We start from the raw sequence: 13,024 nt of genomic DNA on the forward strand, positions 1-13,024 counted from the left end.
GAGGGGAATGAAGGGATCCTCTTACCAAGAGAGGCTTAAGTTCTGCAAATTGCAGTGGCTGGAGACTAGGCATCTGCGTGGTGATCTGATTGAGGTATATAAGGCCTTGAATGGGTTGAGCACACTGAATTCTGATGGGATCCTTCCACTTGTTCAGATTATGAACCTAAGGGGGCATAAATTCAAATTAAGAAAAGACAGATGTAGAATAGATGTGCAGAAATTTGCCTTTAGCCAGCGGGTGGTTAATTGCTGGAACAAACTTCCATCTGTCGTTGTGGAAGTTGATAGGTTGAATAAATTTAAGGAGGAACTGGACAGGCATTTTGAGGGAATGGTGTGATTTTTTTTTTTTTGGCTGATGCTGCATAAGCTCATACACTTGCTTTCTTGCATCACATGCCACTGCTACTGCTACTACTACTACTACTATTATCCTGATTGATTTCATAATCTCCTCCAAATCAGTGTTGGTCCAATCTATGATCCTGAAGCAGTACATTAGTACTGGGACTGCATAAGTGTTTATGGCTCTGACCATGCTGCTGCTATTCAGCTTTGATTTTAGCAGGCTTTACAGTCTCTGATGGTTTTTCTTAGTCAGGCAGGCCTTGATCTTCTTGTTCTAAATGGGGAACTTGCATAATTTTGTACCTACAAATATCTGAGGATGATGCAGGTTCCCTCTGTCATGACCTTCAGTCCCTTCACCTTTCTTCAGCTGGTTGTTTTGGCAGACTGGATGTCCTTGATGCAATCCATGGGTCTTACATTTGTCTAGGCCAAATTTCAACCATGATGTCAGTATTGAACTCTTCGGTGATTCGGAGTAGCTGTTGGAGTTGATTCTTGGTTGCAGCAGAAATTTTGATGTCATCCATGTACATCAATTGAAAGAGGGGGTGCAGGTTCACCTCGCTTCTTTTAGAATATATCTATAATTGCTGTTATTGAGCATGGTTTTGTTTTTTTTTCTGTTATTTTTTAAAATTTTTTTTTAGGAGAATTAGCAACTAAGGCCATTTTGCTCCGGGGATATGCGGTGGTCATTCCCTGACTTTTTCCGCATCCTCTGTATTTGGTGGTCACGGGCTCAAACCCCGGTCTAATCAAGAAGCAGGTGCTACACACTCCTGCTCCTGCCCACCTGGCTATGGAGGCGCCCTTTGAGCATGGTGGACAGTGTGTTGAGTATTAGGCAGACCCATAGTGAGCTCAAGGCATCTCCCTGGAAAACATTTCTCTTCTGATGGGGATAGGTCTGGTCATAATGTTCTTAACCTTAGCATTAGCAAAGATGCAAAAAAGCAAGCTTATATAGCATCAGCCAAAAAAAAAAAAAATTCTCATTTCACCCATTCACTCACTCCAAATGTTTGTCAAGTTCTGCCTTGAATCTATTTAAGCTATCAACTTCTACAACGACAGATAGAAGTTTGTTCCAGCAATCAACCACTCTCTGGCTAAAGGCAAACTTCCACATATCTTACAACCGTCTTTCTTCAATTTGAATTTATGAACTCTCAGGCAATTATTCTGAGCAAGAGGAAGAATTGTATCAGAATTGAGCATGCTCAAACCATTCAAAGCTTTATACACCTCAATCAGATCACCTCGCAGGTGCCTAGTCTCCAGACACTGTAATTTGCAACACTTCATAAGAGCAACCCTTTGTTTCATTCACTAATCTTGTTGCCCTTCACTGTAGTCATTCCAACAGCTCTACATCCTTCTTAAAATGAGGCCTCCAGACCTGTATACAGTACTCAGGGTGTGGCCTGACCATTGTCTTCTACAAGGGGATAATCACCTCCTTATCCCTGCTAGAAAAATTCCTGTATATCATTGACAAGACACCATGAGCTACTTTTGCAGACCGTCTGCACTGCTCAGAAAACTTCATATCTGCCTGCACAATTACCCCTAGGTCCTTTTCATTCTCTACTACTGTTGGTGTGGTACCACAGAGTTGATACGTTACTCTGGGATTACTGCTTCCCATATGTAGTACTTTACATTTGTCAATGTTAAACTTCATTTGCCACCTCTCAGCCCATCTGCTCAACTTTTCTAGATCCTGTTGCAGCAGTGTATTGTCATTAGTGTCATTAACAACCCTGCCAACCTTCGTATCATCTGCAAACTTGGACATTATGCCTGATATACCATCATCAATATCATTTATAAATACAGAAAACAACAATGGACCCAATGCTGAACCCTGAGGGTCTCCACTAATAACATTAGTCCACGAAGAGGAGTGTCCATTGATTACCACTCTCTGTATTCTCCCACTCGACCATCCCATTATCCATAGCAGCAATTTGCCTCCAATGCCACATTGCTCCAATTTGTGTAGCAGTCTTCCATGTGCAACAGTATCAAAGGCTTTTCTAAGATCTAAATATATGATATCAAAGTTATTCTCTGCATCCAGTTCCTTTGTGATTACATCACAGTATCCAATCAAATTGGTCAGACAAGACTTCCCCTTAACAAAACCATGCTCTGTCCGATCTATAACTGAAGTCTTGTCTAGATGATCCTGCAATGCCTCTTTAACCAGTGCCTCCATTAATTTCCCTGGAACAGAAGTTAAACTAACAGGTCTGTAATTACCTCTGTCTCCCTTTGATCCTCCTTTGTGGATTGGGGTCACATTTACACATCTCCAGTCCATGGGTACCTCCTCTGAGGCCAGGGAAGCTCTCATAATTATGGCTAAGGGTTTGCTTACTTCCTTTGCCGCCTCCTTTAATATAGCTTGATAGATTCCATCCACCCCCAAGGTGCCTTTCTTGTGTTTATCTTCCACAATTTCTCCTCCACTTTACTCTCAGTTATTACAAGATTATCTAGCTTACTGCCAGAGTTGAATACACCATTGGCATTCCCCTCCCCGAATAACTCCTCATGTGTGAATGTCGATGCAAAATATTCATTTAGTTTGTTAGCTACCTGAGCAGGATCATCAACAGTTGAACCACTGATATCAAGTGGACCAACTGGATTCATCCCATTCCTTCTAGAGTTTACATAAGTAAAGAATTCCTTGCTGTTTTTCTTTGCATCCTTTGCCAAAGATTTCTCCTAATCTGCCTTCGCCTGCCTAACCTACTTTGTAACTTGGTTACAGACGAACTTATATCTATCATAGGCTTGTTGTTTGTTTGGTTTTTAGGAGCATTAGTAACTAAGGCCATATTGCTCCAGGATATGCAGTGGTCATTCCCTGACCTTTCCACATCATCCGTATTTGGTGGTGACGGGCTCGAACCCTGGTCTAATCAAGAAGCGTGTGCTACGCACTGCTGCTCCTTCCCACCTGGCTACGGAAGCACATAGGCTTCTGTGTCGCATGTTAATTTATATCTATCCCATGCATTTTTCTTTTCTGTCACATGTCTACTTAGTTCATCTGACATCCATTTAGGCCTAAATCTCGAACAATATTTCTTTGTTGGTATGAAAAGCCTAGTAGCTTCCAAGATTAATTCTTTGAATGCTTCCCATTTTGAATTTGCTGTTGGTAACATCATCAGTTGGTTCCACCATATAGAATTTAAATACCGTCTCAGACCACCGTAGTTACCTTTATGAAAGAAAAAACCCTTCCCTTTACCCTTGATGGTAGTTATCTCTTTGAGTAAATCCCACTTCAGCACACTGTGATCACTGCCACCTAATGGTTCCTTTATCTGCAGATTCTTGATGCATGAAAAATCACTACTGATAATCAGATCAAAAGTATTACCCCTCTAGTTGCCTCCTGAACATGCTGGTGTAGAAAACAATCATCCAATAAATCCACAAAAGCCTTGCTAGTGTGTGAGTGACCAACCCACAAATTCCAGTCAATATCTGGGAAATTAAAATCCCCCATTATAAGACTCTCTTATTTACTGGCCCACTCTATTTCTCTGCACAACTGCTCATTATAATCATCAGATTCATTATACCTATAACACACACCTACACTCATTCTTCCTTTCTCAGTGCTTATGTCACACCAAACAGACTCAACATTGCATTGTCCTCCAACATCAACTGGATGCACTTCCTTAGATTTTATGTGTTTCTTAACTAACAGCATAACCTCTCCTCCTTTCCTGTCCTGTCTATCCTCTCTGTACACATTGTACTTCCCAAATTCCAGTTCTGAACTGCTTATGTCTGTGTGACACCATGTCTCTGATATCCCAACAATATCTGCCTTTGATGTCTTGACTAGCACTTCAATCTCATCAAATTTATTGGAGGACCAAAATGGAGGACCACCTTCATGGTGGTCCTCTATTTTGATATGGTTGCTTCTTGGTTGATTTTGATATGGTTGATTTTGTAAATCTTTAGTGTCTCTATCAGCTAACTATGGGACACAGAGTCAAAGGCTTTGCAGAAGTCAATGTAGGCTGTATATAGGTTGCGGTGCTTCTTGTAGGCATGTTCCATAAATGCAGTGTCAACGGTCAATTGTTGTAGATGTTGTCTTTCTTGAGTATGGTCTTCATTTTTCTGATCAGCTTTTTATTTTTGTTACCCCATTGGTACTTGATCAATTTGTTTGGAAATGTCTGATTTCAACAAATTTTGCACCAATTGAAATTGAAAAATCATATCCACATACAGGACATGAGGCAAACATGTAACTTTTTCAGATTTTATAATGTGTAGAAAACCTTGCATATATGCCTTCTGTAATTTTTTATTGTATATCCTTGCTATCTTACTGAAGTTAAAAGTGACATCCAACAGACACATTGTTAATTGTTTAGAACTGCACAATTACTGTGAAATTATTGTATATTATAGAGAATAATGCTATTATGTCATGTGTCTATTTTGCAATGTAGACTAGAACACGGAGATGGGGGAACCCCTGGTGGCATCAGACAATTAACACTGTAGACCAGAACACCTGAAAGCCAATTTGTTAAAGAAAATAAGTAGAAATTAACAAAATTTAAAAAAAATTCTAATCAATTTCAAATTTTCTATCAATTCCAAATTTTAATGTCTTACTATTTTTTGCAAAAAGAAAAGGTGGATTTCTTGTCACCAACTATATTATAAGGGTGTGATGGAGAAGGGTTCAATTGAGTAAAAAAGATGGATTCTCTATTGTTAATATGGGGAGTTGGCAGCTATGGTATTGCAATATTTTATACTTACCTTGACTAGGATCTGGACAGAGTTCACATGGATCAGTTCCCCATGCTACAGAACCTTTCATACAGCAGCATTCTCGTCTAGTCATGTTTGTAAAACGTGGTTTTAGACAGACACCATTTTCAAACTCTGTAAAGCAGAAATTTTGCCTCATATCTATAATAAGAGTTAAAGAAATCATGTTTAGTTTCATAGTATATAATTAATCTGATTTTGTAAGAGTATTTTCATATTATGCAAAAGACAAGAGAATAATAACAATAACTTATTGTTTCATGCCATATTTACTTTTTAAATCGTTTTGTTTATTTTATCAATAATGAGAATATATATACGACTTGCTATTGTAATCCCATGCTTTCAAGTTGCTGGATTTGTGAATTAAAATGCCAAAAGATAAATGAATGAAAACAATTAAATATGTGATGGAACAAAACAGAATTTCATCACATAAAACTAACTTTTCCTCTTCTTCATTTATTCCTTCTCATTCTTTGGAACAACCTTCCTTTACATCTTTTTCCCAATTAATTACAATCTGCAAAAATTTAAGTCTAATATCAAGAAGCACCTTCTGTCTTTCCAGCTTTCAGCCCTTACATGGTTCTAAGTACTGCAGATTCTAATACTTTTTGTATTTGAGGTGTCCATTTAAACAAAAAATAAAATAAATAAATATATATATATATATATATATATGTATCACAGAATTTTGTGCTCGTGGAAACGGAAAATTTTTTGGAAATTTTTACCATCTTTTTTGATTAATTGACAAATTGTTTTACAAATAGTTTAAATAGTCTTAGTCAAGTTTGTTAGCTTATTTTTAAATTTAGCTAGAGACTGTAAATTATGGCTTTCGTAATCCTACTATATTAGTTTTTTTGGCATGAATATCGTAGCATATAACGAGTAGTCCAGAGGAATAGTATGGTTTTAATTGTGATAAATAAGTAGTTCGAAGGTTATAATCACTTGTTGGGCATATACCTTTTTTTTTGGCTTAGCTAAGGAATTTTTACATTTTAGCAAGGATATAACTAATTTAACACTGCAATCATTATAGTATAGTGTAATGTATATCTTGAACTTCATAGCATAAGGCATAATGTAAAACTAAATAACGTAATACATATTACTGTATTTATGAATCTAAATGCAGCTAAATGCACCTTAGTATAGTATTGTAAATTAATCAATTACAATTTATTAATCTTATTAATTTTCATTGTTAATCAATTAAATTGTATTTAAATGGAAATCATGCCCGCACTAGAGCAGCAAAGCAATGGGCACAATGCAGCAGGAGTGCTGTGGCTTCGGAGAGATCGAAAGGGGTCAAACTTAACCCCGGGGGCTCACATCTGGTGAGTATGGGCTTGGCACACCCAGGGTCCTGAGCTGGATATCATCATTCTTCTCTTTCTTGGTGATTCCCTTCTACTTTTCTCTCTCTCTCTCTCTCTCTCTCTCTCTCTCTCTCTCTCTCTCTCTCTCTCTCTCTCTCTCTCTCTCTCTCTCAGGGTAATAGGGTAATTTGGGATTTTTTTTTTGGCTGGTGCAGCATAAGCCTCAGGCTTCCTTGCACCATATAGCTAATAATAATAATAATAATAATAATAATAATAATAATTCTCCAACCTGTCACAACCTAAAAAATGTGCAATTGTAAAATGTTTGCAGAGAAATCTGGAACAGGATACGATCCAGCCAAGGAGGATGTCTTTGTGTGTGTGTGCAGAGTATGAAAAACTTAGGCACCAATTCAGCATTCTGATGGGTTTATGAGAGTTTGAAGAGTAGGGTAGATGCCCTCAAAGGAATTAAAATGGAGGGGGCATCAAGCTCTCAGCTGCCCAACTCAACATTAGAGCTCACTCTTGTGAATCAGACAACACAATGGTAGTGTGTTATAGAAAGAATGCACTGGTCCCACAGGAGCTAGTTATTGTCGGTGACTCTATTGTCAGGGAAATGGCAAATATGTTGTGCAAGAAAGACAGGTGGAATAGGACCAGGAAATGTTCATCAGGACCAAAAGTAGATGACATTGTAGAGCAGATATCATCTTTGAATTGGCAAAAAACATGATATTGTTGTACACACTGGCACTAATGATATTAAGAGTAAGAGATCTGAGGACTCACTCAACAAGTAAATGGCAATTTTGGAAAAAAAGTCGCGAGTTATGACTGAATTTGAAAGTATTTGCAATTCTGCGTAGACAAAATAGGAAGGAGTATATGTTGAGAACCTTATCAAATGATTCGGCCCTGGAGAGAATGTGCAAGGCTCATGGTGTAGAATTTTTCTCAGTGTGATCTGTATTTGTTAATAGGAGAGCCTGTTATTACAGGGATGAGATACACTTCAATAGAAGGATTGCAAGAATATTTCCTGATGCTATCGAGGCAGTGATAAATGGGTTGGAAACTGTTAGCTTGGGCGGCTACACACAGACTAATAGTTAAACTGTTCCAGGCAGACGTGAAAGTGATTCTTGCCTTGCTGCTATTGCTACCATGCAGCAGCCTGGAAAGCAAGGTGTCCAGAATTTCAGGCCCTGCTGTGGGTCATCATGGAACAAATGAATATATGGGCTGTGTTAGGGTAACTAAGAATAAGAACATGTGCATCTATACTTGCATTTACACTAATGCTAGGATCATTGTAAATAAATTTGATGAATTTGAAGTACTGATTATGTCATCAAATGCAGACATTGTAGAAACAGCAGAGATGTGGTATCACTCAAGTGATAATAATTATGAATATGAGGAGTATTCATTATCACTTGAAGGACAGACAGGGCAAGAGAGGTGGACGAGTTATACTCTTAGTTAAGAAAAATATTAAATATAAGGCAGTGCACCCAGCTGATTTGGGTGACGAGTGTAATGTTGAGTCAGTGTTTTGTGATATAAACACTGGAAAAATAAAATTGAGAGTAGGAGTGTTATAAGCCTAATGACTGTGATGAGTATACCAAATAACTGTGATGAGCATACCGATACAGGGAAGTAGAGTGGGCCAGCAAAACAGAATGTCTCATAATGGGGGATTTTAACTTTCAAGATGATCACTGGAATTTGTGGGTTGGTCACTCACAAACTAGCAAGATTTTTTCTTGGATGACTGTTTTCTACAGTAGAATGTTAGAGAGGCAACAAGAAGAATAAATACTCTTTATCTGGTTATCAGCAGTGATTCTTCATGCATTAAGAATCTGCACGTAAAAGAACCACTGGGTGGTAGCAATCACAGTATACTAATGTGGAATTTAAAGACATTACTATCATGGGAAAGGAAAGGCTTTTGCTTTCGTAAGGGTGACTACAGGGGTCTCAGGCAGTTTTTAAATTGTGCAGTGAGACTAACAGATGATGTTACTAACAGCAAATTTTAAATGGAAAGTATTCAGGGAAGTAATCAAAGAAGCTACTAGGCTTTTAATACCAACAAAGAATTGTTGGTATTAAAAGAAAAATTACAAAAATTTCAAAATTATAAAATTACAAAAAAGAGAGAGGAGACAGGCATAACGTCAGCAAGTTTTAACTTTCGAGCATCATTGCCAGAATTAACTCTCCAGCTGATAAGCACACTGTTGCGGAATTGAGGGTGGAGATTTAGAAGGGGTTTTTTCCAACACATTACGAAATTTTTTTGCAAGTGCAGAATTGGCACTGGTGACTTCACCGTATACTTTAATGTTTTGGAAACCAGCACAATGCTTGAACCTATTAAACCATCCATTGCTTGCCACGAACTTGGCTTGGGGTTTGCCGTACTTATCCTTAATGTCTTCATAAATACTTCTTGCTTTTGCTTGAATGGCCATTGGACTCAAGGGCACTTGTTCTGAATCTGATTTTCCATCCATATTATTAATAGCTTTTCCATCTTTGATATAGCACCTGAATGCTGTTTTGTGATCATTGCTGATCTTAAATGCATTGATCATTTAACATGATCTTTTATATGTGCACTGTCCCTTAAAATAATATTCAATGTTGAAGCAGCGAGACCTAATTCCGTGCAATATATGACAAACTTTGTCCTGCTTCATAATTTTTAAATAATCACCTTAATTTCTAAATCAATTTTATTTCGTTTCCTAGCACTACCAGAACTTGCACTTTTCGTTGGTCCATTTCCCTTCACCATTGTAATAAGCAAATAGGAATGAAGAGAAGATTCTGAAAATTTATTTATGTTTTTTATATGATTGAAGATTTCAGTGAAGGGGAACTCATTTAACCATAATATGTAACATAAAAACCCACGCTATTCCAGTTATTGGCATTATCGCAAATGCAATAAGATCGAGTTTACTACCCATTTATAATAAATTGCGTTAACAGAAAAGCCCAATAAACCGGAAAGTGCAAATTGTTTTCATTGTTTTATTGTAGTGACCTCCAGAAATATGTTTTAGAAAAATATCATGAAGGCGTTCAAAATTTATTCTTATAATGGAATATATGATAATGATGAAAGTGTAATTTCCAATATAAAAAAAAGTGCAATTTCCAATATAAAAATGACCTTTTAGAGAGATAAATAGCTTAGTTATATAGTGATGATTTCAATTTCAGATGTCTTGGAATGAATTACCAAAAAAAAAAAAAAAAAAAGAAAGAACAATCTGTTATTGAAATCATATTACAATATTTTCACAATACTTCCATTTATTCCAATGGGATGCAAAATACGTTTCCACGATTTTTTTAAGTTTGCACCGGCTGGCAAAAACTTACATAAAGTCGAATTTCTGTAAGTCGAGTATTACGTAAGCTGGGGAGTAGCTGTACTATTTATTTAAGGCTTAGACCTAAATGGATGTCAGATGAACTATTGAGACACATGGCAGAGATGAAAAGTGCATGGGATGCACATAAATTATCAGGTGATATGGAGCCTATGGTAGATATAAATTAGTCTGTAATCAAGTCACAAAGAGGTTAGGCAAGCTAAGGCAGATTATGAGAAGTCTCTGGCAAACAATGCAAAGAAAAATAGCAAAGGCTTCTATGCTTATACTAACAGTAGAAGGAAGGCGCTGAATTACATTGGGCCACTTGATGTCTAAGGATTAACTGTTGATGACCTTGCTCAGGTAGGGTACAAATTGAACAGGTATTTTGCATCTACATTCACACATGAGGAATTCTTTAGGGAAGCAGATGCCAGAATAGAAGTTTATCAAACTCTAACAAGGAGCTAAAGACTTTGTGATAACTGAAAGGAAATTAGAGGAGAAATTGTCAAGGATGGACATAAAAAATAGCTTAGTTAACACTTGGGGTAGATGGAATCTATCCAATTATGTTAAGGGAAGAAGCAAAGGAGGAAAGCAAACCCTTAACCATAATTATGAGAGTATTTTTGTATTCAAGAGTGGTCCCTATGGACTGGAGAAGTGCAAATAATCCCCAATCCAAAAACGGGATCAAAAGGCGACATAAGTAATTGCAGACCTGTTAGCGTAACTTCTGTTCCAGGGAAATTAATGGAATCACTGGTTAAAGAAGTACTGCAGCACCATTTGAACAGGCATACAATTATACTCAATCACAGCATGGATTTGCAGTCTTGTCTAACCAATCTGATAGGTTATTATGATGCAGTGACCAAGGAACTGGATGCAAAAAATTATTTTGTCATCATATACTTGGATTTCAGAAAAGGCTTTCGATACTGTTGTACATAAAAGACTACTGTACAAATTGGAGCAATGTGGCATTAAAGGCAAGTTACTACTACGGATGAATGGATGGTTAAGTGGAAAAAGACAGAGAGTGGTTATCAATGGGCACTGCTCTTTGTGGACTAATGATATTAGTGGAATTCCCCAGGGTTCAGTGCTGAGTCCATTGTTATTTTAATATTTATCAATGATAGTGATGAAGGCATATCAGGCTTAATGTCTAAGTTTGCAAATGATACACACATTGGCAAAGTGATTAATGACAGTCATCAGGGTAATGCAACAAGAGCTACTGCAACAAGATCTCAGAAAAAGGTAGTAGAGATGGAAAAATACTTTGGTTAATTGTGCAGTCAGACATGGAATTCTCTGAGTAGTGCAGATATGCTGCCAAGACAGCATATCTGCACTACTGGGGTTTTGTCAATGATATATAGAATCTTTGCTAGCAGGGTTAAAGAGTTGATTATCCCTTTGTATAAGGCCATGGTTACACCACATATTGAGTTTTCTATACAGGTCTGGAGGCCTCACTTTAGGAAGGATGTAGCTCTGCTGGAATGGGTGCTGAGATGGGCAACCATACTGGTGAAGGTAACAAAAGCGTGCTCTCACCTAGAAAGGCTTCAGATCTACAAACTGCAGCATTTCAAGACCAGGCATCGTGCAGGGAGGTCTGATTGAGGTGTTTAAAGCCTTCAATGAATTGTGTAAGCTGAATGTTAATGATATTCTTCCACTTGCTGAGACTATAGGGGGTAATAAATTCAAGTAGAGGAAGGATGGATGGTTGATTGTTGGAGCAGGCTTCCATCTGTTGTTGTTGTGGAAGTGGATGGGCTAAATAAATACTAGACAAATTTTTTTAGATGGGTGAATGATTTTTTTTTTTTTTTTTTTTTTTTGGCTGATGCTATATAAGCGTGCTTTCTTCAATAATTTTACATTACTACTGCTATCATTCATATCGAAGTAGTCAATTTTAAGAATATGTAATACATGTCTGTTTTTCAATCCTATATTAGCATGACTTGACATCAGAGTCAACAATTTTCACTTTTTTTTTTGATACAAAAGTATTTATTTAGAAACCAGTAATAGGAGTAACTCAGGACGATAGAAACCAGTGAAGCAGGCACAGTTTAATTACCTATCAACAGATGGGTAATTAAACTACATCACTGTGAGCAATAGCTTGGTAAGTAACTGAACATTTAAAATTTTTTAAAATCATTTCTATTTTGGAAGTTAAAAAAAACAAAACATTCACAGTTAGAATAGGTTAGAAAATTTTACCTATTTGAATTATCATCAATGAAACCAATCTGTAAATGATGCATATTATTGTAATGATGCATATTATTGTAAATCTGTAAATGATGCATATGCTAATAATGCATTAAGTTTTAATTTAAGATTGGTAAACTCATTGCATTGGGTGCAAAGAAAAGAATCATCAGTTCAGCTTGTTTTGTTTAGTAGACTGACCTCAGAATACATGCCATAGGCTATACAAGCAACAAACTCATGACACACTGGAAACACTTGTGACTACTGCTGCTTGGGTCATGATATCCTTGGACAAAGTATTAAAAGTGAATCTTGTAATAATAATAATTATTTAGGTAAGAATTGAACTTAGAAAATATTATGGAATTTAAACTAACAAAAATATTATGGAATTTAAACTAACAAAAATATTACAGATTATTAGCAAAATAATTAGAGTTTAAAGTAACAAAATATTTAATGAGTTAAAAGCAACAAAATCTTATTGCAGTTAAACTGTTATCAAAATTTTATTTATTACTGAAAAAGTATGCTCACTATAAAATTATGGATTAAGTTTTCAAAACACAGTGCACTCCCGCTAATCCGAATCCCGGTAATCCGAACGTCCGCCTAATCCGAACACGTTTCGGTCAGCGGAGAGGAAATTTTTTAGTTCGCAAAATGTATGTTAAATACGTTAAATTTAAATGGTATTAATGGTACAAAGACATTTAGAATTCCACAAAAAAATTGTATTTTATTGTAGTACTGTACTAATACAAAATTAATAAATCAGTGTTTGACATGGCCTATTAAAACTACAGATCAATACTTATACACCAAAACAAGAACAAAAGCCATTTTTCAGAAGTA

At 36.6% G+C, this 13,024-nt stretch overlaps 1 protein-coding gene across 3 annotated transcripts in view; it reads right to left on the minus strand.

The window, feature by feature from the left end:
* Positions 1-13,024, minus strand: part of LOC150080668 (fibrillin-2-like) — a 1,460,049-nt gene that overhangs the window by 319,200 nt on the left and 1,127,825 nt on the right. For 2 of the 3 annotated variants that reach the window (XM_090381968.1, XM_090381967.1), the window contains exon 49: positions 5,173-5,325. In XM_090381968.1, the coding sequence (XP_090238094.1) occupies positions 5,173-5,325 (153 nt within the window). The remainder of the gene's footprint in view (positions 1-5,172; positions 5,326-13,024) is intronic. The other variant, XM_090381969.1, reaches the window with a different exon arrangement.

The sequence above is a fragment of the Mastigoproctus giganteus genome, chromosome 9, assembly GCF_048544385.1.
Source record: "Mastigoproctus giganteus isolate SK-2022 chromosome 9, ASM4854438v1, whole genome shotgun sequence".
Lineage (NCBI taxonomy): Eukaryota > Metazoa > Arthropoda > Arachnida > Uropygi > Thelyphonidae > Mastigoproctus > Mastigoproctus giganteus.